General features: G+C 43.0%; 8 protein-coding genes across 8 annotated transcripts; 4 read left to right on the plus strand and 4 right to left on the minus strand.

Annotated features, from left to right (window-relative positions):
• The first annotated feature begins 1 nt into the window (after window position 1).
• K450DRAFT_218077 (uncharacterized protein) lies at window positions 2–929 on the plus strand. Its single transcript, XM_051585144.1, has one exon. It carries the CDS (start codon window positions 33–35, stop codon window positions 903–905), a length of 873 nt encoding a protein of 290 aa, XP_051449089.1. The 5' UTR covers window positions 2–32; the 3' UTR covers window positions 906–929.
• Window positions 930–4009: 3080 nt separating this feature from the next.
• K450DRAFT_218082 (uncharacterized protein) lies at window positions 4010–5026 on the minus strand. Its single transcript, XM_051585145.1, has 4 exons — window positions 4709–5026; window positions 4485–4533; window positions 4299–4410; window positions 4010–4224 (listed from the first exon to the last, which is right to left on the minus strand). Exons 1-4 carry the CDS (start codon window positions 4908–4910, stop codon window positions 4156–4158), a joined length of 432 nt encoding a protein of 143 aa, XP_051449090.1. The 5' UTR covers window positions 4911–5026; the 3' UTR covers window positions 4010–4155.
• K450DRAFT_218089 (uncharacterized protein) lies at window positions 4966–5794 on the plus strand. The gene is made up of 3 exons (XM_051585146.1): window positions 4966–5059; window positions 5195–5363; window positions 5518–5794. Exons 1-3 carry the CDS (start codon window positions 5044–5046, stop codon window positions 5573–5575), a joined length of 243 nt encoding a protein of 80 aa, XP_051449091.1. The 5' UTR covers window positions 4966–5043; the 3' UTR covers window positions 5576–5794.
• Window positions 5379–11869, minus strand: K450DRAFT_218092 (uncharacterized protein). The gene is made up of 11 exons (XM_051585147.1): window positions 11565–11869; window positions 11414–11497; window positions 11174–11344; window positions 11040–11106; window positions 10795–10972; window positions 9280–10721; window positions 8905–9217; window positions 7486–8834; window positions 7245–7422; window positions 5873–7180; window positions 5379–5794 (listed from the first exon to the last, which is right to left on the minus strand). Exons 1-11 carry the CDS (start codon window positions 11647–11649, stop codon window positions 5720–5722), a joined length of 5250 nt encoding a protein of 1749 aa, XP_051449092.1. The 5' UTR covers window positions 11650–11869; the 3' UTR covers window positions 5379–5719.
• A 433-nt stretch (window positions 11870–12302) lies between these two features.
• K450DRAFT_218098 (uncharacterized protein) lies at window positions 12303–13117 on the minus strand. Its single transcript, XM_051585148.1, has 2 exons — window positions 12888–13117; window positions 12303–12825 (listed from the first exon to the last, which is right to left on the minus strand). Exons 1-2 carry the CDS (start codon window positions 13059–13061, stop codon window positions 12376–12378), a joined length of 624 nt encoding a protein of 207 aa, XP_051449093.1. The 5' UTR covers window positions 13062–13117; the 3' UTR covers window positions 12303–12375.
• A 462-nt stretch (window positions 13118–13579) lies between these two features.
• K450DRAFT_218100 (uncharacterized protein) lies at window positions 13580–14674 on the plus strand. Its single transcript, XM_051585149.1, has 5 exons — window positions 13580–13682; window positions 13747–13812; window positions 13883–14349; window positions 14414–14557; window positions 14631–14674. Exons 1-4 carry the CDS (start codon window positions 13636–13638, stop codon window positions 14506–14508), a joined length of 675 nt encoding a protein of 224 aa, XP_051449094.1. The 5' UTR covers window positions 13580–13635; the 3' UTR covers window positions 14509–14557; window positions 14631–14674.
• K450DRAFT_218103 (uncharacterized protein) lies at window positions 14675–16721 on the plus strand. Its single transcript, XM_051585150.1, has 6 exons — window positions 14675–14925; window positions 15002–15073; window positions 15157–15434; window positions 15503–16034; window positions 16115–16274; window positions 16348–16721. Exons 1-6 carry the CDS (start codon window positions 14722–14724, stop codon window positions 16614–16616), a joined length of 1515 nt encoding a protein of 504 aa, XP_051449095.1. The 5' UTR covers window positions 14675–14721; the 3' UTR covers window positions 16617–16721.
• Window positions 16463–19501, minus strand: K450DRAFT_218105 (uncharacterized protein). Its single transcript, XM_051585151.1, has 7 exons — window positions 19174–19501; window positions 18996–19108; window positions 17648–18935; window positions 17334–17570; window positions 17150–17275; window positions 16726–17056; window positions 16463–16653 (listed from the first exon to the last, which is right to left on the minus strand). Exons 1-7 carry the CDS (start codon window positions 19480–19482, stop codon window positions 16622–16624), a joined length of 2436 nt encoding a protein of 811 aa, XP_051449096.1. The 5' UTR covers window positions 19483–19501; the 3' UTR covers window positions 16463–16621.
• Between the last annotated feature and the right edge of the window lie 302 nt (window positions 19502–19803).

The following is a 19803-nucleotide window of genomic DNA, read 5'->3' on the forward strand; positions in this document are numbered from 1 at the left end:
AAAAAACAGTGGAGAAAGGAACAAAGTTTTATATGCTAAAGAATATCCTTCTTGGACTTTTCGACGTACTAGAGTCGGACAAAATACCTGTCTCTAAGCAAGTACGATCTATACAAGGTCTGAATGATAACATGAGCTCGACTAGCAGCAATGCATCTAGACATTTGAGCTACGCCGGAAATAGCATGGGACAATCTACTCCAACATCGAGCCGCCAAGATAACCCTCCTAGTTTTCTGCCGTTAACCCCATTACCTACCAAGGAATCAACGCTGATGTCTTTAAGCCGATCTCAATCCATATCAATGCCGTCATCGAATCCAAATGGTAACGACCGGTACAAAATCAAATCCATTTACTCAAATGTATCACCTACCTCCACCAATGTTCGAAACGAAGTCACCACAGAGTTGGTTGATTTAGTTCTAAAGTGCTTGCGAAAAATCGGCGAAGACGAATCGTTCCTTCCTCTATTCAAAGGCGTTTTCACAGCTTTGAGTGAAGTGGATGAAAACAGATTTACGCGGAAGTTGGATGGTCGAGGTCGAGATATTCTTTTCACTGGGTTGATTGTTCGCATGATTCGATACCTTACCGAATATGTCTCCATCATGATCATTTGTGACGACGTGCAGTGGGCTGATTCAGCTTCCATTCGAGTGCTTGAAACCATTCACGACGCTTGCCCACGGGCATTGATGATGCTAGCGACTCGTCCCATCAAAGATTACAACGTTACTTTCATCAAGGAGCTGGCTTCTTTTGGTTCGTGCGCACAAATCACACTGAATGGATTGAACGGCGAAGAAATAGGAGAGATCATCATCAACACCTTTCAAAGTGGAATCAAGCGTGTTAGCCCGGAAATCATTCGTGTCATCCAGGTATGTACTTTTTATGACTAGACAAGTTTCCTTCCCCCATTTGCGAGCAATCACCTAACGTGTTATTTTCAAAGAACCGAACGGGCGGTAATCCACTTTATGTCAAGTAAGTCCACTAAAAACACTGCTACTGTCTTGGGCGTCAGTCTAATCCTGGGTTTGCTTATAGAAATATGGCTATCGTTCTTAAGGATTTCAATCACGTCACGCTAGTGGAAGGAGAGTTGGTTCCCAGCAGCAACAAATTTGATTTGGAAGATTTGCTTGGTAATTTCGATTACAAGCGTATTATCAAAATGCAGTTTGATCGCCTTCATGTTGATTACCAGGAATTTCTTACTGTAAGTCATCCATATATTAATGAACTGGTGTGGCATATCCTGCATATTAATGGTCTTGTTAAAAGATTGCGAGTTGTTTGGATCAAAGCTTTGGTCTCAGCGAAATTCAAGCCGTCATCAAGCCCAAGAACTCAATTTTTCATAGCACTGATAACGAGGTCATTCGACACACTATCAAAAAGTACGATGTATATAATTTCTTGCTGGAAATCAGTGGGACAAATATCATGGACAAGTACCAAGACGCGTTCTCTTTTGCACATGTCACTATACCACAAAGCATCTATGACATGGCACCTTACGAGAAGAGAATTAGTCTTCACAAAGCCTTAGCTCGCTACTATGAATCCAAGCTCACTCGTGACAACTACCCACAACTTTTGGCGAAAGTCACTCGACATTATTTGGAAACTGATTGGCACGGCAAACAATTGTATTATCTGGAAGCGCTTGCCGACTTGAATATGCGATCGTATTTCCTTGCTGAAGCGACTAGTAATTTGGAGCGTATGGTCAAGATTTTGGATGAAAACGAACAATTGGCGGAAGAGTTTGGTCGCATGCATCGAAGTGATATCTATCGTATGCTTGGTATTTGTCTCACCATGCGAACCAAACTCGCAGAAGGCGAACATTACCTCTTCTTGGCGTTACAATGCCTCGATTCTCCATGGCCTAGAAGCGATCTTGAATTTGGTATCAAGTTTTGGAGAAACCGATTTGTTCAATATCGACATCGAAAATACGTTCGAATGACTATGATTGTGAAGCCACTTAAGGAGCGTAAGGCGCAATCAGCTCAACGAATAGTGGAGATCATGGCTCAACTATCCAACATTTATTTTTACACTGGCAAAGGTCGAGATTTCATTTACTCGTGCTTGATCGGACTCAATGCTTGTGAACGACTTCGCGATACTGGACCTAATTATTCATTGTTCTTGGCCCGATTCGCGTTGGTTTGCTGGCTCAATGACCAGAAAGAAAACAGTATATTCTACATCACAAAAGCCCTTCAGCAGATGGAAGAGAAGGCGGACGCTGGAACGTTCACCATTTGTGCTTTCTTATGCTTTGCGGCAGGAAAATTCGAGAATGCTCATAATTTACTCTACCAATCTATTCAAGTGGTCAAGGTATTTGGGGTTGTCACTGACTGTCAAGCGTTCTATCGATCAGTTGGTTTGGCTGTCACCATGCGTATCTTTGAAGGCACTTTGGACCAATCCCCTGCGGAACTTGCTTTACTAAAACAGATGGCTGATACCGCTCATATGAATGGCGACTATGAAGCAGAGATATGGCTCAGCGTATATCATATTTGCAACGGTATTGTCGTCGACCGCATAAGAGATTGCGAGCCATTTGTGGTGCTTGTTGAGGCGCACATTAAACAAGCCGCTGATTATAACAAGATCGCTATGCATGGTGCTTTGATCGCCTATTATGCTCGAGCTGGTCGACATGACCTTGCTAAGCGAAATATTCGCTACCTTAACAATATTTTACCTACGCTTACTGTAACTGGTATGTTGGTTTACTACAAAAGGATGTATGTACATGTCAATCATGCACCCCAATATATTAACTTGCTTTGCTTTTATTTTGCAGCCAACATCTTCCCTATTTTCGGTTTGATCCTAGCAACCATGGGATTCTATGAAATGATCGAAGACAATCAAGCATCGCTTCTGGGAGGTTCTGATCAACAAAGCTTCGAAAAGTTCATCAATGGCATTGCCAGTTTGAACAGAGCTTTCCAGCAGGTCAAGTTTTGGGAATTCACTCAGCCATGTCTTTTCTTGGCTCGTGCGTTACCGTACATCAGCACAGGACGAACAGTAGAAGGCTTTTTGGTAAGTACCATACTAAACGTTGTGTATATATACGTATGTAGACATGTCTCCCTTGCTCATATCGGCTTGACTCAAAATCTGTAGGTCTTACGGCATGGAATTATGGATATGCATTTCATTGATGAGGTCCGATTCTTGAAGGCTTACTTCTGGTCCAAGCTTGGCAAATATGCCTTTACGCCAGAAGATCGCACGGAATGGACACGAAGAGCCGAAGAAGAATTCAAAGAAATCGAAATCCCGCCCGATGCCTATTGCAATCCTAACCCTGGCGAAGACTTGATGCTTGACTTTTTGAGACGACATAGCTCCGCTACCACTGGCAGAAGGTAAGAAAATACACATGTGATCATTTGTAAAGAAAAACTCGCATCATACTCACTCTCTTTCCTACGTAACAGCCATAGGCCATCCAATGGAGACGAGCGACCAGGATACGACTCGTTCGAAAGCAATACTGCGGTGGTTACCCGTGAAGCTAGTGATTGTGGAACGCATACCCTTAATAACGATACTATTGGCCTGACCATCACCGACTGGGATGAAGGATCTAATATTCCGGATGGGAACAGTAGTGACATGGGAGAAGGGTCCCAGAAAAGTGCCAGCGTTACTCATGATGAGGGTCGATGTGAGTGTAAGTCTCCGTCTGAGATGGAGCGAAACGGCAAAGTCGTAGGTGTAAATGTCACTTGAACAGCTGTATAGAAGCAATGTTTTTATATTTTTAATTTTACGATATGTAACAATTTGATGTGTATTTCCTTGGTGATTCCCTGCCATCCCCTACAGTATTTTGTAATTCAGATAGTTCTTGTTCTTTTTATTCTAGTGAGATATATAGCGAACGATGAGTTGAAAATCATACTTTACTAAATCGTTCCTTTCATATTTCCGTACCAAGGCAACAAACACCAACATTGTCACTGCAGCTTATACTTTCTTCTTTTCTCAAATCAATATACAATCGTAATCATCACACTGTTTTGAAAACAAAAGTTCATATATTTAAAACGGAAGAACCCTTGTACACACGATCATCTAATAAAATCCAAATGTTGCTCATAAAATAATCTATTCCTCAGCGGCAGAGTGGTTGACGTTAGGGTTGAAGAAGAGAGATTCCTTGCCCCAGAAGAATTCCTGTGGATAATGAATGATCAGCATTTTTTTTTACTCAATTTCAGGTAGATCAAAAGGTTATAGAGATATTTTACCTTGTTACGGGTGTTCATGTAGTCATAACCAACCCATTCGTGGGGGTGCTCCTTCTGGTGCTCGACGTGGTGAGCGTACAAGTTGTAAGCGTTGATGCCAGAGGCAAGGAGACTAAACGATAAATGTCAGAACCATGAAATTGATTCGGTTTGTTGTTTTCTCTGGTTGCGAAGAAAATAACTTACGCAGGAATGCAGACGAAGATGGAGATCTTCTTCCAGGTGTTGGCAGCAGCTGGACGGGAAAATTTTGTAAGTTATCAGAACAAAGAAGTGCACTTGAATCCAATGATACAGCGACACAGGCGATAAGTCGTTGTTCAACATGGGATGCATCTCGACGAGAGAAAAGCTTTTTGCATTTATGCAACAGCGTCTTTATCGAATGGGACATGAACTGTTATACATACATTCGGCGTGGTGCTTGACAGCATCGCGCTCAGCGGCGAAACCAGCGGTGGACTGGAAACGGACGCCGGAACGCTTGACTGCAGCAAGGATAGGTGAGGAGAAAAGGCGAGCAGACATGGTATTGATTCGATGTAAGTAAGAAAAAAGTGCCACAACCAGTGTGTTTGCAATATCTACCAAGCTCGAGAAATGCGACGTCATCACTGGCGGTGGGACAAGCCTGAAGGGAAACTTGTGACGTCACCAGTTTTTTCTTTCTGAAAGGTGGTGGGGACGCTTTCAGCAAACAGCACTTTGCTAAAAAGTGTAAGCCTTCCACAACCAAAAAATAATCATGTCAGACGCACCAGGTACGATCTGCTTCCAATCTCTGACATGCTAGTACCGTCAACTCTAGAAACTTCTTCCGACGGTTTCTCGCTTGTCATTTTCGCAATCCTATAGTTTGAAACGTCGTATAGCTGACATTATCTGCACACCACCAGAGATGAAGGCTACCCAGAAGCAAATGGCAGACGCTCGCATCCCTCTCGAGTACCGCGATTACTGCGCACATCTTCTCATTCCTCTCAACAAGTGCAGAGGAGAAACGTTTTATCTCCCCTGGAAGTGCGAAAACGAGCGTCACAGCTACGAAAAATGTCAATACGAAGAGTATGTAACTGAATTCGTGCATTGTTTTCTGAGGTGATGGGCCCCGGTTCCATGGATTCCATCCAGGTTTCGATACCGCAGCCATGAACCGCGTCTTTCCCTCAAACCTATGTTTGATTTGTCGAACTAACGAGTCTTCTTTGTACAATTTCAGTTATAAACGACGCATGCGCGTACTCGACAAGGCTCGCCTTGCAGAAGAAGATGCATAGATTTATTATGTTGCTTTTGATATCTCTACGCCACCCTTTGCAATATTCATACAGCTAGAACTACAAAATTAAAAAAATTAAAAAGTACGTCTACAAGATTGGATGGTGTGGACCAAAATAGTATTAAGTTATAGAGTTGGCTGACTAGCTTGCCGGAAAGGCCATTAGCTTGTCAATGAATGTATCAAGATACATCTCGGCAAACGACTCTACGTAGTACTACAGGTGGGGGGGGGGGGTTAGATGAGCAAGTTCAATTTCAAAAATTCGACATTTCATATCTTGTGAAATACGTACCTCATGTTGCGCGTTGTGACGAGCTTCGAAACAGTGCGCTAGTTCGTGACACATGGTCATGTACCAAAACTTCAAGGCATCTCGGCGTTTTGTCCTTCGAATTTGAGTGTCTGGGGCCGCGGACGGTGCGTCGTGCAAATTGAGATAAAATCTCAAATTGAAAAACAAACTTCCATTTCGATAAAACGCAATGGTGTTCCCAGTCGTATCATAAAATATATGAATAGCAAGAGCATCAATGTTGAAGACGCCAACAAGAACGCCAATCACACTGCTGAAATGCCCTAGCTGAGCATCATATTGCTGCAGGACAACGGGTCCATTGACATCGTTGTGTACATAGAATTCGTATCCCTTGGTTTTTGCTACGTACTTCAAATTCTGTCCTGAAGTCGCATCACAGTACTCTTGCACGTTATGCGTCGTAGGTGGAGAGAAGACGCTTTGCGCCGAATTCGACTGACATGCACTAATAGCTTGTTCGAGTTGCCTCTTCATGACTTGCTGATGGTTCTTAATATCACCCATGACTGGGTTTTGGCTATTGGGTTTGGCTCCATTTGTGGTAGTTGGAGGAGGTCCTGCATTTCCACCACTAGGCGGCGGTCCAGTTTCTTGATGCTCTGTCGGTTTTCGTGAACCACCATCTTCTTGTTCAGTTTTAGTACGTGATCTGGTAAACTTGTTGAAAAAGTTGGTACCAATGCTCTCGAGCTTGCGAACTGGAGGTTTGGTATGAGCTTCTGGTTTTTGGACTTGGCCATCAGGTTTTTGAAACTCTGGTGGTGCTGGTGGTGCAGGATTGGTATTCTTGGGGTATTGTGTAGACAAAAGCTTGTTGACGACGTTTGCAACATGATCTTGCTTCTCTTTCTGCAACTCGGACCGTATGAAGTTGGGATCACAGTCAGGGAAAACGTCTTGGACCTTCTTCGTGTATTCATCCAATTGTTTGGACGACTTTTGATCTTCTACCTCAACCTCCCCTAGAGACTGGCTAAAATTGTCGACGGCTGGCTTGGTGACCTTTGGTGTGTTGAGGATACGATCAACGGGAACTCCTCTGCTCCTCAAATTGTCCAAACTGGCCACAAGGTATCGTTCAAAGATAATAGCGTCATTAAATCCGATACGTCGGAAAAGGATATGACAAAGACTAGCCGCTACATCATAGTAGTCTATCTCCTTATTACCACCAATGTAAAGCTTGCATTCGTTAACATCTCCACATGATGAAGTCCATTGAACATTTTTCTGACCGGTGGGCAAAAAGGTTCTAGTAATGTTGATTTTGGTCGCCTCAACCACCTAAATTAGTTCTTTGGTTAGTCCTGATGCTTTCTCATGCTAAACTAATAATATATATACAAACCTGAAGCTTCCTGATTATTTTATCCTGGCTCATGCGAAGCTCAGATTTACGCTGTGGGGCATCCACAAATACTTGGTAGAGAATGATTGGAATTCTTTCAACTACTTGGCTTTGAATATCGGCTGATCTTGGAGTGGTTTGGACCGGTCCCACATAGCTGGAAGCTTCTCTTATTTGCCTGCAACGCGATAACGTCAGTCTACAACACTGGAGAATTCATATTTGTTCAAGATGACCTTACGTAGATAGCTTTACACAGCCGAGTTCCTTATACAACTCCTCTATGACTGGATCCATCGGCGCACAGATAGGAGAGAATAGATGATACCCGTTGGCATCATCGTTAATATACACTGAGTTGGCACTCACAAGACAATACTCGAAAGTAGCTGTCTTGTCACTCGTCTTGCTACCATCAGGCTCTAGTTGTCGATAACCAACCAATATTTTTGCCGTGCGCATCTTGTCGATTAAGGATCTATTTCGTTTTATCTGGTAAAACTGGTTGGCAATCTGCCGCAACACATTGAGGTAATTTTCTCCACCGCCGGATAGTTTCCAATACAGTTGTGGATTTCGAACCATCATTTGTGCAAGTTCCAACGTTGTTGGTTCGTTCTTCACACCACAACAACGCAAGAATGTGTTTGCAACGTCACCGAAATCAATAAACACAAAGAGTTCCTTGTGAAAGTCGTTTTGAGCATCCTTTGACAAGAAGTAGCACTCGGTCGGTCGCATTAGCGTGATGGTGTTCGTCTCTTTTGCGGTCGTTCTACTATCTTTGACAGGAATGAATTCAACATCTTGCAATTGGTTCCAAGTACTTTGTCCCAGCGAGATTCGACTGGCCATATAATTGAAGACATTCTTAGCATTTTCAGGGTCAGTTTGGATGTTGCCCAGGAAAGCTTTCAACAGTTGAGGAGAGTCGGGATCTTCCCGAACGCCGAGCTTGTCACGCACTGCACTTAGCTCTGTATGGATCACCTTGAACCCTAGCACAGCGGCTTCAGCATTGCCAAAGCACTCAGAAGGTTTGGAGTATCCTCCATCGCGACAAGGAATAAAGGGTTCGATAGCTGTCAATGGATTGTAAAATTCTCGATAGTACTTGTCGAAATTGTCAATGAAGTACTTTAGGGATTGATTTCGATCTGCTTGACCTTTCTTTGGATCAGCGGCCTGGTTGAGCAATATGGCCAGAGTGGGATAGTTGCGCAGCCCCAAAACCTCCAAGAATTTGGTTTCCTCACTGGCAGGCTTCCACTTGGAATCCCATTTAATGGTTGGGAGCTTGAGATTCTTTAGTTCCACAAGAGGAGCATATAATTCCTTGGCTTTGTAACGTTGTGGAACGCTTTTCGGTGGTGGTGCTTCGGTAGCAGCTTCTTTGGTAGCTTTTCCATTCGCTGTAGTCTCTTCTTTCGCTACTTCTTCAACCTTGGGGAAAATAGCGGTTTCTTGAAGTCGATGGAGCTCTTTAGTGGAGAGCATATTTTGAACGGAAGCTAGATACTTGACGAGTTCAATGTGCGACCAATTGCCTTGAGAGACTAGCCGGTCGAAGATAAGCTGAAGTTCTACATGCTACACATTATTAAACCAGTATGAGTAAATACATATGCCTTCAACCATTCTTTCGTCTAGCACTGCCTACCTTGCGAACACCTAACGAAAGTAGCATGGTCTCTGATATTGCACGAGGGTGCTCAAGGATCATGATCGGTAAATCTTCAAACAATTTCACTGTAGGGAAATAAGCTTCGGTAGGATACTTCATGCCTCGCTTGGTGGGTATACATCGCTTCTCCTTAAGCAAATTGATAATGATGTCCTGATTGGGTTTGGCTTGAGTGGTAAGGCTTTTAGATACAACGCTCAGCACTTTCTCGGCGAATTTAGGTGATGTCTCGAGCTCAGGGTTGGAGAAAACATGGCGTACCCAATCAAGCACTTGAAGTTCTGACCAGCTACAAGGAAATATGTCAGTTCTCAAAGATTATTCAAAGTTCAATAGAGGTTAAAAACTTACCCGAAGTGAATCTTCAAAGCAGCGTGCTGAAACTGACATGATATCTCAAATGGCAATACATTTTGTGGGAGCGGCATGTCTACAGGAATCAACTTTGGGTTGATGAAAGATGACACAGCAGAGAGCTGCATTGGCGTGCCGTCTTTGTAAGTGAAAATGGCCGTCCGTAAAAAGTTTTGTCTGGTCTGTGGTAAACTCAATAGTTCCTTAGTCTCAGCATTAGTGTAGCCTACATTGGCGTTTTCGTGAAGATTGATCCACCATTTCATGCATATGATCATTTCATCAATAGTCAGTGAGCGAGACTCTAGTTCTTGAAACACGTCTCTGATGCCAAATGGCTTCAGCTTCTTTTCTGCTTTGAGTTTTTGCAGCGGAGCATCAGCGGTAGCATATGGGGAAATGGACACTAATGGAATGGACTTGATGAACTTATTGATAAGATCTGACGCTGCCAAGCCAGGGTCCTCTGATGAAAGACTTCGGGTCTTGAGAAGCGGCTGTATACCGTGGGAGGTCATCACATGCATGTCGCTTCTAGCCATTTCGTAAAAGTAGAAACCCTGATCTTGACTCACAATACTACTGGGGGTGGAAGGCTTGAAGGTGAAGGACTGTAGCGCATGGAAAGCACGGCGTCTTAACCATGTTCGAGGAGTTATCTCGGTACCACTCGCTTTGTCCTCCTCCAGCAATTTTTCATTGTCAACAAGCTCCTCGTTGCCAACTAGCTCTTTGTACAGTTTGCGGATTTGTTCCATCTCGTCGTTGTAGACAACTCGGCATAATAGGCCTCCCATGACTAGTAGTTCTCGGTTCCATTTTCCTATGTATCGATCAGCAAAATCGATGCTTTCTCGCTCGACAGTTGGTATGAATCTGGCGGCCATATGTGAGCAGCATCCAGTGGTCTGGTGCGTGGGAAACCCAATATAAATTCGTCCTTGTTCAGGGTATGGGACAAGATCCTGGAACACGATATTGGTGTTCTCAGATACATCCAGTTCTTCACGACCAGTGAAGACCAGCTGGAAATTGGTCTGCTTCGGAGGCTTTTTCTTTGTCGATCGTTCCATTTCTCGCTCTAATTCTTTCGAGACACTGACTTTGAGTACACCCGTAACAACTCTCAAGAACGTGCTGGCCTTTTCAAAAGTCAACGGCGTACCGTTCGTGTCTGAAGATGCGCCAAGGAGGACCTTTGGCATGAACGCTGACATCAGCGAACTCGTGAAGGTGGGCGGCACGAAACGTTCGACTTCCAATTGAACCTTCTGAATGCTAACAGATCCAAGTGTAAATATGCCGTCCGGTACTGACGAAGTAAACAGTTGTTTGTGATCGATGGCCATAGGCCGAGGTTCGTCTGTTCTTTTGAGGATGTGAAATACTCGATGATCATCCACGAAAACTGATATTTCTCTCAAATTAGCGGTAAAGCCCTAAAATGGATAATTTGTTTGAGCAACGTGTCTAATTTTCCTTCCAATGACCGGTGGCAAAGGAAATACTCACTAAGCTGCAAGTCAAAAACTTGGCAAATCCTGTCATCTCGGGTATCGTTATTGGTTGTCGCATGTCCATTAAAATTGAAGTCCAGGGTGTCACATCTTCATCCTGAAGTTGGCCTCTTCTAGTGTATAGCTGGTCTCCTTTGAAGAAAAATCCCATACAATGTTGACCTGAGGAAACGCTGATCGCCATTTTCATCAGATCTCATTTTCACGACTACCGACGCATATCAGTTTACGACAACTTACAATGGATTCTCACAAATGGAAAACAGGGAATAAAATCCTACACCAAAAGCTCCTATTTTCTGTTCATCTGTTGCAAAGACTTGATTACAAAACGAAGACGTAAGCAGCGCAGCCCTGACGTAAGCTAGACCTACCTGGATTGCCTTCCGCAATACTCTTCAAGCGTGCCCAATCCTCTGGTCGAAAAGGAATACCGTTGTTCTTAATAATTAATCTGGTACACTTTCCTTTGAGGTTGGGTTCTTCGGTCTTGACTGGTGAGTCTGTAGTAAATAGAATTTGGACCCCTTGAGCAGAAGCATCATCTAGATACGGTGGTACGAAGACGTCAGGACAGTACTTTTCAGTTTTGCATAATTTATACTTTTATCAACCTGCATTTTGCATGAGTTCTCGATATACTACATGCTCTGCTGAATATCTTGCTAGAATCTTATCAATCAGATGTCTCTGGTTGACTGAAGGCGGGCTTTCATGTTAGCATCTTGGCGGGTCTGCATTGTCGTCAGCTGGCGGATTACATACCCTCCACTTTTTCCTCCAGTCCGTCCGCAGACATGACATGGTCTCTGAGCTGATCTAGCTTTCTACCCTGTTCCATCTGAACCATGGTGAACCTGCTTAAAGCTGTGTTGAGTCAGCACCGTAGCTTTTGAACTTGGCTAGCCGTGACTTCCTTTTCCCCATTCCCAAATATGGAAAACCACTCAGGAACACGTTTGGCCCATGATTGCCACGCAAGGATTGTTGAAAACGTCGTTTATGACAGACAATATTGAGCTGCCAAATGTCTTTCTGTTATAATAACAAAAATTCATCTATTCACATCGTTCAATGCCGATAAAGTAATGTACTAAGGTGCCATTATCTGTTGCCACCATGGCCAGGATATGGAGGAGCCTAGGGTAAGAGGAGGACGGGCAATCTACTCACCATATATAGAGGGAAGAGAATCTGTAAAGCCTTTCATTGATTCTGGTAAATTGAACGACTTTACATCAATGAGATGAACAAAGGGAGTTGCATTCTTTGAGATGCACGCGATATTGTAGTGGAGAGATATCCCGCTTTGTCAGACTGCCACACATTAATACATTGATATCTTTGACGTTCTGAGTAGGCTTGTGCTCATTAATAAATCTGATTTTCGGCAGCTGAGCAAGCGCATGCTTGATGGCATCACCCTAAGCCTATCAGCTATCTAGAATCTTTGTCTCAATGCGAAAGGACAGTATGGGAACAGCAGCATCTCCTATCTTGCATACGGCAATAAGATTGTTTTAAAAGCAGTACAAAGTACAAAAACCACAAAGATTTATTGATCAAAGAAGTTGCATTACAAAGCTCTGTTCTTGACAAGAGCCATCTCAACAGCTGCCGAACCCCAGTCCTCACCGTGGTTGTGGCCATTGGGAACCAAACCTGCTCTGTTATGGGCTTGCTCATCGTTCAAGCAAGTAAGAACACCAAAAATGACAGGGATATTGGAGTCCAATCCGACGCGCATAATGCCTTGAGACACGGCTTCGCAAATGTACTCAAAGTGCATAGTGCTACCCTTGATGAGAACACCAACGCAAATAACAGCATCGAACGCGCCTTTCTTAGCCTTCTTGGCTCCTGGATTGGGAGAATCGGGCTTCTTGTCAGCAGAAGTAGTCAGTTCACCAAGGAGATCAGTGGCACTGGCAAGTAAATCGCCGCTGGCACTTGAACCTTGAGCTTGAGCAGATTGAATCAAAGCCTTGGCAGCAAAAGGCAATTCGTATGCACCTGGGACAGATTCCTGTTGTATGGGTGAATAAGACGTTTCCATTACGGCGGCAACATGATCGATAAGGTACTTACAATGACAATGTTCTCTGCGAGGACATTATGCTTAGAGATCATGGTCTCCTTGGCACCCTTGACCAAGGCTTCAACGATGGGAAGGTTCCATCGGGTATGTACAATAAGGACGCGAAGGTTTGATCCGTTCAGTTCCTTGTCAGAAGGGGTGACGCCCTTTTCGAAATGCTCCATATTGTTTTGTTGCGAAAGGTAGCTCTGTCAAGAAACTTAAAAATAACGTGAAGTTCAGTCGGAAGTAAATTTGGAGATGTAATTTTGCGGAGAGCTACTCTTCACTCGAAGCCTGGCCCGATTTCAATAGAGCTTGCAGCTTCAATTTTTCACCGATAAATTGAATAAATTTCTTTATTGACGTTTTTGCATACATTAATACTGGCACTTTGATATAAATTAAGGTGTACTTCGTACAGATTTAAAAATACGGCCACTTCCTCTGAGCGTATTTGCAGTTGTGTTACGTTGTCTATTGTTAAGCATAGAATACCATTGAGTGCAGTTTGTGACCAACAACAAGGTAAATTACGCAGTGATTGAAGTTATTTAGTTATTATATTTCCAAAAACTTTAGCTGTGTATCTCTCTACAGCCATGATGGTTCATGTCTCAGTAACAGCGTCGCTGTATGAGAACATACATGGAATGTTTAAGAGGGGGCCAGTGGCTTGGATTCAAGACAAAATTTACCAACAGCACGATCGAACTCAACAGTTTAACAAAGGTCATAGCAACAATCTCGGTGTCAAACATGGAAGGCGGAGAGTTCAAGGCATCCCAACTGGGAACAAAGCAATAGTAAGGCATTTACTGGAGTACTCTTACGTTACATTCTGTTATTTACTCTGATTTCCTCCCGAAGCTGGGATTCCATGTATGTTCGCGAAAATGTCAACTTTGAAGAAATTGGCGACATTGGCGAAGTTTGGTAAGCTACTGTAGATATCGCTATTGCCACCAACTCTGTATTTATAAACTGACATGAATTGTTATTCTAGGTTTGGCGAAGACAGCGTGGAAAAGATGGTAGACTGGGTGACAGACAACATTGAACCAAATACCAAATCAATCATTGATCTAGGATGCGGCAATGGGCACCTTCTTTTGGCCTTGGCAGAAAACGGCTTCCAAAATCTTTATGGTATTGATTACTCGCCTTCCGCAGTTCAATTGGCTAAATCAGTGGCAAAGCAGAGAGATATGGAGTACATTCAGTACCAGACAGTGGACTTTCTTAATGAAGATGACTGGAGACAGTCAGCTGTCTACGATATAGTATTGGATAAGGGTACATATGATGCTATTTGCTTAGATCCTGCTCAGGAAGAAGCCAAGCAGAAAGGAGAAGAAGGACCAAAAGAGCGTTATGTTGAAAAGGTGCGACAAATGATGGGAACTGAAGGCAGTTTTCTGATCACTAGCTGCAATTGGACTCGAGAAGAATTGATTCGAGATTTCGGAAAGTGTAAGTAGTCTCTATCATGAATAATTTTTATGTTGAGATATTGACCTTTATACTCGTTAACTAGATTTTGAGTACTCCTCACATGTCAAATACCCAACATTTTCATTTGGCGGCCAGACTGGTTCCAAGATATGTACAGTAGCGTTCACCCCTAAATAATAATAATAAATCAAACAAGATATAGATTAGTACAACAGTTTTTAAATAAGTCAGTTCCAGTCATTTCTACAGCATAGAGAGGTGACAACAGTTGTTTGCTAATCACTCCCACACGCGACTAGGGCATAAAAATTTTAAGAGTCTACCGGACAATCAATGTTAGGGCCACTTCTGTGCTGAGCAAACCTGAACATATTAGTCGAACTAACGTCAATGTCCTTCATCTCACCTATTTGCCGCGCACGAATGGCCACGGCTGCCAGATCAGTGAAGTCGACGGCAAGGTTGCTCCACCAAGACTCACACAATGCATTGCGTCGTTTCACACCGCTCCAAACCCTGGCACCTTCATTCAGCATGAATGGAAGCAACATCATACCTATGACAGAGCCTTCGCAATTCTACACCAATCTCAAGGTATGCAAATTATTAACGCGATACATAAATTATTGGTGATACTGACTACAGAAATGAATCCTTTTAAACTTTCCAGGATCATATTTTGTCGGCGAAGGAGCGAATTTTTATCGCGGCGCTCTACATTGGAAGCTCGGAACAAGAGTTGGTATGTTCAGCCGATTCACGATAGAAGTGATAAAGCCAATTACCTTTTATCACAAACGTTATTGAAAGTATATTTCATTCTAGGTCGATACCATTCATACAGCACTTTCAAAATCCAATTCTCTTAAAGTACACATCTTGATTGATTGTCTGAGAGGCACTCGAGCATCGAAGCAACAATCTTCAGCGACCTTACTTTTACCTCTGGTAGAAAAGTACCCAGATCAAGTGCAGATTTCACTCTACCACACACCCGATTTGACTGGCCTCTTGAAGAAAGCACTTCCTCAGCGATTTAATGAAAGCATTGGCCTGATGCATTTGAAAGTATATGGCTTCGATGACAATGTGATGCTTAGCGGGTACGTGGCGTTTCCTCTGCTATATAGGTCACTTTTACCAATACATCGTACTCATATTACCTCTCTAGCGCGAACCTGAGCACCGACTACTTCACTAATCGACAGGATCGATATATAAAGTTTGGCGACACGAAAGACCTGTCAAATTATTACTGCGATCTCCTGGAAACGGTTGGTTCCTTTTCATACAAGCTACGACCACCAGTTAAAATGGGCGGACCAGCGGCCCCGTATAGCCTTCTTTTGGAAAATACAGCCGACCCAGTTAACAAGACGTTAGAATTTAAAAGTCAAGCTTACAAACGGATGCAGAACTTTTTGAAGAAGTACAAAAACAATGAGAACAAGGTACCAAGTAGTGACCGTGAACATGATACCGTCGTATACCCTGTCATTCAAATGGCACCATTGGGGATCCGACAAGACGAAAACACAACTCTGCGAATACTAGACATCATTCACGAACATGGCAAATCCGTAGAGAACAGTGGCTACTGGAATGTCCATCTTACTTCTGGATACTTCAACTTCACCAATCGCTATAAAGAATACATCCTTAGAACCGCCGCCAAGTTTGAATTCCTTACAGCTTCTCCCAAGGTATGTTACAGAGCCAAAGCAAACGCTAAAGGCGACTTCCTGGATCTTTTCATAACTGACATATCGGCTCTGCTGTTCAGGCCAACGGATTCTTCAATTCCAGAGGCGTTTCAAAATACCTTCCACCAGCATATACCTTAATCGAGCGCCAGTTTCACAGAGAAGTGAAGCGTCGCAAGAGAGAGTCATCCATCACAATCAAAGAATTTGAAAGACCAGATTGGACATACCATGCAAAAGGTATGTTGAGTGCGATATGTAAAGCATGATTTGCATATATGTGTCATATAAATACGATGTGATAAAATTACAGGACTTTGGCTCTATTTACAAGGGGAAAAATATCCAGCTATGACCATGATTGGTTCACCCAACTTTGGCTATAGATCGAATGAGCGCGATCTGGAAGCGCAGGCTGTTGTCATCACGGAAAATGCTGGTTTACGCAAGGCCATTCATCAGGAACTGGAACTTTTAAGAAAATATTGTGAACCGGTCACTGACGAAACTTTCCAAAGAAAGGAACGCTATGTGCCATATGGAGTGCGCATCGCTACGTCGTTTGTTCGGTCTATGCTTTAAACCTATTAGACATTTAGAGACTGTGCGAGGACTTCGACTATATAATATTTGTTTGCCATTAGATCTTTTGTAACTTCAACCTTAAAATTAAACCATGCCCCATACTTACACCATGAAACGCCGCTGCTTTTCGCCATCACCTCTAAACTTGTCGTGAGAAATCTCATTGCCTGAGAGTACTCTTCGTCGATCATATTGAGACCCTTTTCAAATGATTTCAAATATTCCTTTTCTACCGCTGCTTCATCACCGAAAGCATCGCTGCCATTGGAGGTTGTGTCGCCTTCCTCGTCTGAATCCAGTCGCGGGGGTATCGTCAATAACAAACTAGCATTATCAAAGTTGCGCGATGCTGGGTCTTGAACAAATTTCTTGAACAACCTAGAGAGCAGTATGGTCATATCCAAGACGTGTATGACAGCAGATCGGATTGACTGTGTCTGTAAGATGTATAGTATGAATCAATATAGCTTGTCACATTGGCCAGTCTATTCAGCAGATGCTACATATGATACGTATACATATTCACTTACCTTTTCATTCAACAGACATCGATCTACTATTTTTCTAACATAGTCGTCGTGTTGTAATACAATGTCGTCTACATTCACTAGCGTCGATAATTTTCGCTGGAATTGAACGGTTTCCGAGTGAAGGATCTGTTGGCAGCTTGTTAGTAAATACAGTCAGTGCAATTCTTCAGAGTCGCAAACTTACTGTAGTGAGAATATAGCTGTGGATATTGTTGACAAACCAGATAAGACGTAACCTGACAGAGTAAAATTTGGCCATGCTCTCACTGATGCCCTCTCTGGCGTTTTGAAATCTGCCTTTGAATACAGAGAGGTTTTCCATCAGTCGTTTGGCTCGTTTGATTTGAAGTACGAAGGTACTGATTTTTCGGTACTCCTGTAGGGTCGATCTTCGCAAAAAGTTATTCACCGGACTAGGGAGCTGCATTCGCCAAGTTAAACGTTTTGTCAGTAGCAAGATAAAAGAGTATATGCAAGCCCACCTCAAAATCCACTTACCTGGTAATGTATAATGATGGACTCTATAATAGTCAAAGAGTTCAATGGTAATGTCTGTGATGCGGTAGCTAGCGTGGATAGTCGCACGCCTATCCGGTTCAAATTGACTTCGATGTGTACATTTTCTGCCAAAATATGCTTGTCATCTCGACACGCTTCCAAGAACAAGGCGTTAATGGTACGGTCATCATACCAAGGCTTCCCTTCGTCCATCTGGATGAAGACAGATTCCGCAAATCGGTTCATTACATCTCCTTCAATCATCAGAAAAACGTTTGCAAGAGATTGAAGGTGTCTTCTCAAGTGAGCTTCTTTGTTCAGCGATTGCATCAACAATGTCGCCAAACGCTGGTACTGAGGCTCAACATATTCTTCCAAGGTGACGGCAAAGGAATGTCGAAACAAGTCTTGCATCTGTACATCCTTTGACACGTTTGCCGAATCCTTGGCAGCAGCACTGTATGAATTTTGCTTTAAGCGGCTAGTGGCTGTAGACGGTATATGCGATTCCAGCAATTTGTCACTCGGTGACATTTTAAGTCTTGCTGCCCTTTCCTCTTTTTTGCTCTCGTTCTTCTGTTCTGCTTTGCGCAGTTGTGTGCTGAATCCGTCAATATGAGAATCAACAGCAAATTCAGTCTCTGAAATATCCATTCTGATCATAAAGTTGACCGCTTTGCCGGCAAATATCAGCCTCGGAACGAAGGCATGCAAGCAGTCTGGGTATGGAGATGCGTTTTCCGTAATACGTATTTGGAATCCATGTCTCCAGTATCTAGATGAATTGGCATTGATTTGAGTATTTCGCTGGACGAAGAACTCGGATGCGACATCCCCTGCCAATGAGCCTTCAAATATCCAATCGTCCATCAGGATACCGTATGGTACTATGGTAGAAAGAAACACTACTTTGAGCTTGTTGAAGGAGGGGTGATTTGACGACTGTGCGATATCGAGATGATGAAACAGACTGTTGAGCAACGACACTGTAATGGTGATAGACTCGATCGCTGGAAGTTCGTCTTGCTGGTTTGGATGATAGTAAAGTGCGTCGCCTAAGCCAGGTATTCCGCTCTGTATGGCGTTGAGGCTGTGGTAAAATTCCAAGTCGTCTTCCATTGTCTGATACAGCTTTAGAAGCGATGGTCCTTCCTCACTCGTATCTCGATTGGAATACTCTATCTGCAGGTCGGATAATTTATGTTGCAGATCGGTCAGTAGACGATCTAAATGTGAAGCGAACGCTTGACAGGTTTGACCGAAACGAGTAGGAGGCGAAAGGCAGACACTTTTGTAAATGTGTTAGGGTATGTGGTTTTGATTTCCGCAACCTGATCATAGCACTTACGTTGTGTTAAGGTAACGGAGTCTGTTGATGGAATTGCCGTATTCACAGAATCTTGTTAACAGGTTATTGAGAGTTAGTATACTCATGTGCGGAATAGCAACTTCAGTTTTGACCTATCAATTCCAAATAAGAGTGAGAAAATACATTTGATAAAAGGGTAATAAAGCGAAACTATTACCTTAAACGTCAAGCTATCTTTTGTCTGCAAGGTTGGCGCATCGTCTTCCTCAAGACTTGCGCTATGTGGTTCAACCATTTGAAACAAAACTCCAGGATAGCCTTGTATCATAAACAAGACCTCTCGTATGGCATCCCGCTCATCAATGTACCCTTCCGGATCAGCTGTAACTGACCGTATGTCATCACTTCGAAGTCGCAGCTCATTAAGTGATGGTGCTATAAATATACTGTCAGCATTATACACTACCTTGAACCTCATCGGATCTCCATACTTACCAAGGGTGCACGGGTCTGAAAAAGCTTGCATTCCAACTCCTTCAACAACTAACATTTTCATAAAATCATAAGTATAAATGGTGAGGGATACAACTTTAAAAGAAAACATGTATTCTTACTTTTTGCGGCCCTCTTTGATTCCTCGAGTTTCTTCGGCATCCAATATTGTTGAGATTGGAGAATAGAAACCGTTTCAACATCAGTCGGCTTATCGTATTCGATGTGACTCAAGTAGTATTTATTGGCTCTTCGCTGATCTTCAATCCTTGTGTTCGATGGGCTACGATCTCGTCTTTTCTGTGGTATATCGGATCAGTAATTACTCAAATTGAAAAAGATAAAACACAACAAC

The sequence above is a fragment of the Umbelopsis ramanniana genome, assembly GCF_025399195.1.
Source record: "Umbelopsis ramanniana AG unplaced genomic scaffold K450scaffold_2, whole genome shotgun sequence".
In the NCBI taxonomy this organism is placed as follows: domain Eukaryota; kingdom Fungi; phylum Mucoromycota; class Umbelopsidomycetes; order Umbelopsidales; family Umbelopsidaceae; genus Umbelopsis; species Umbelopsis ramanniana.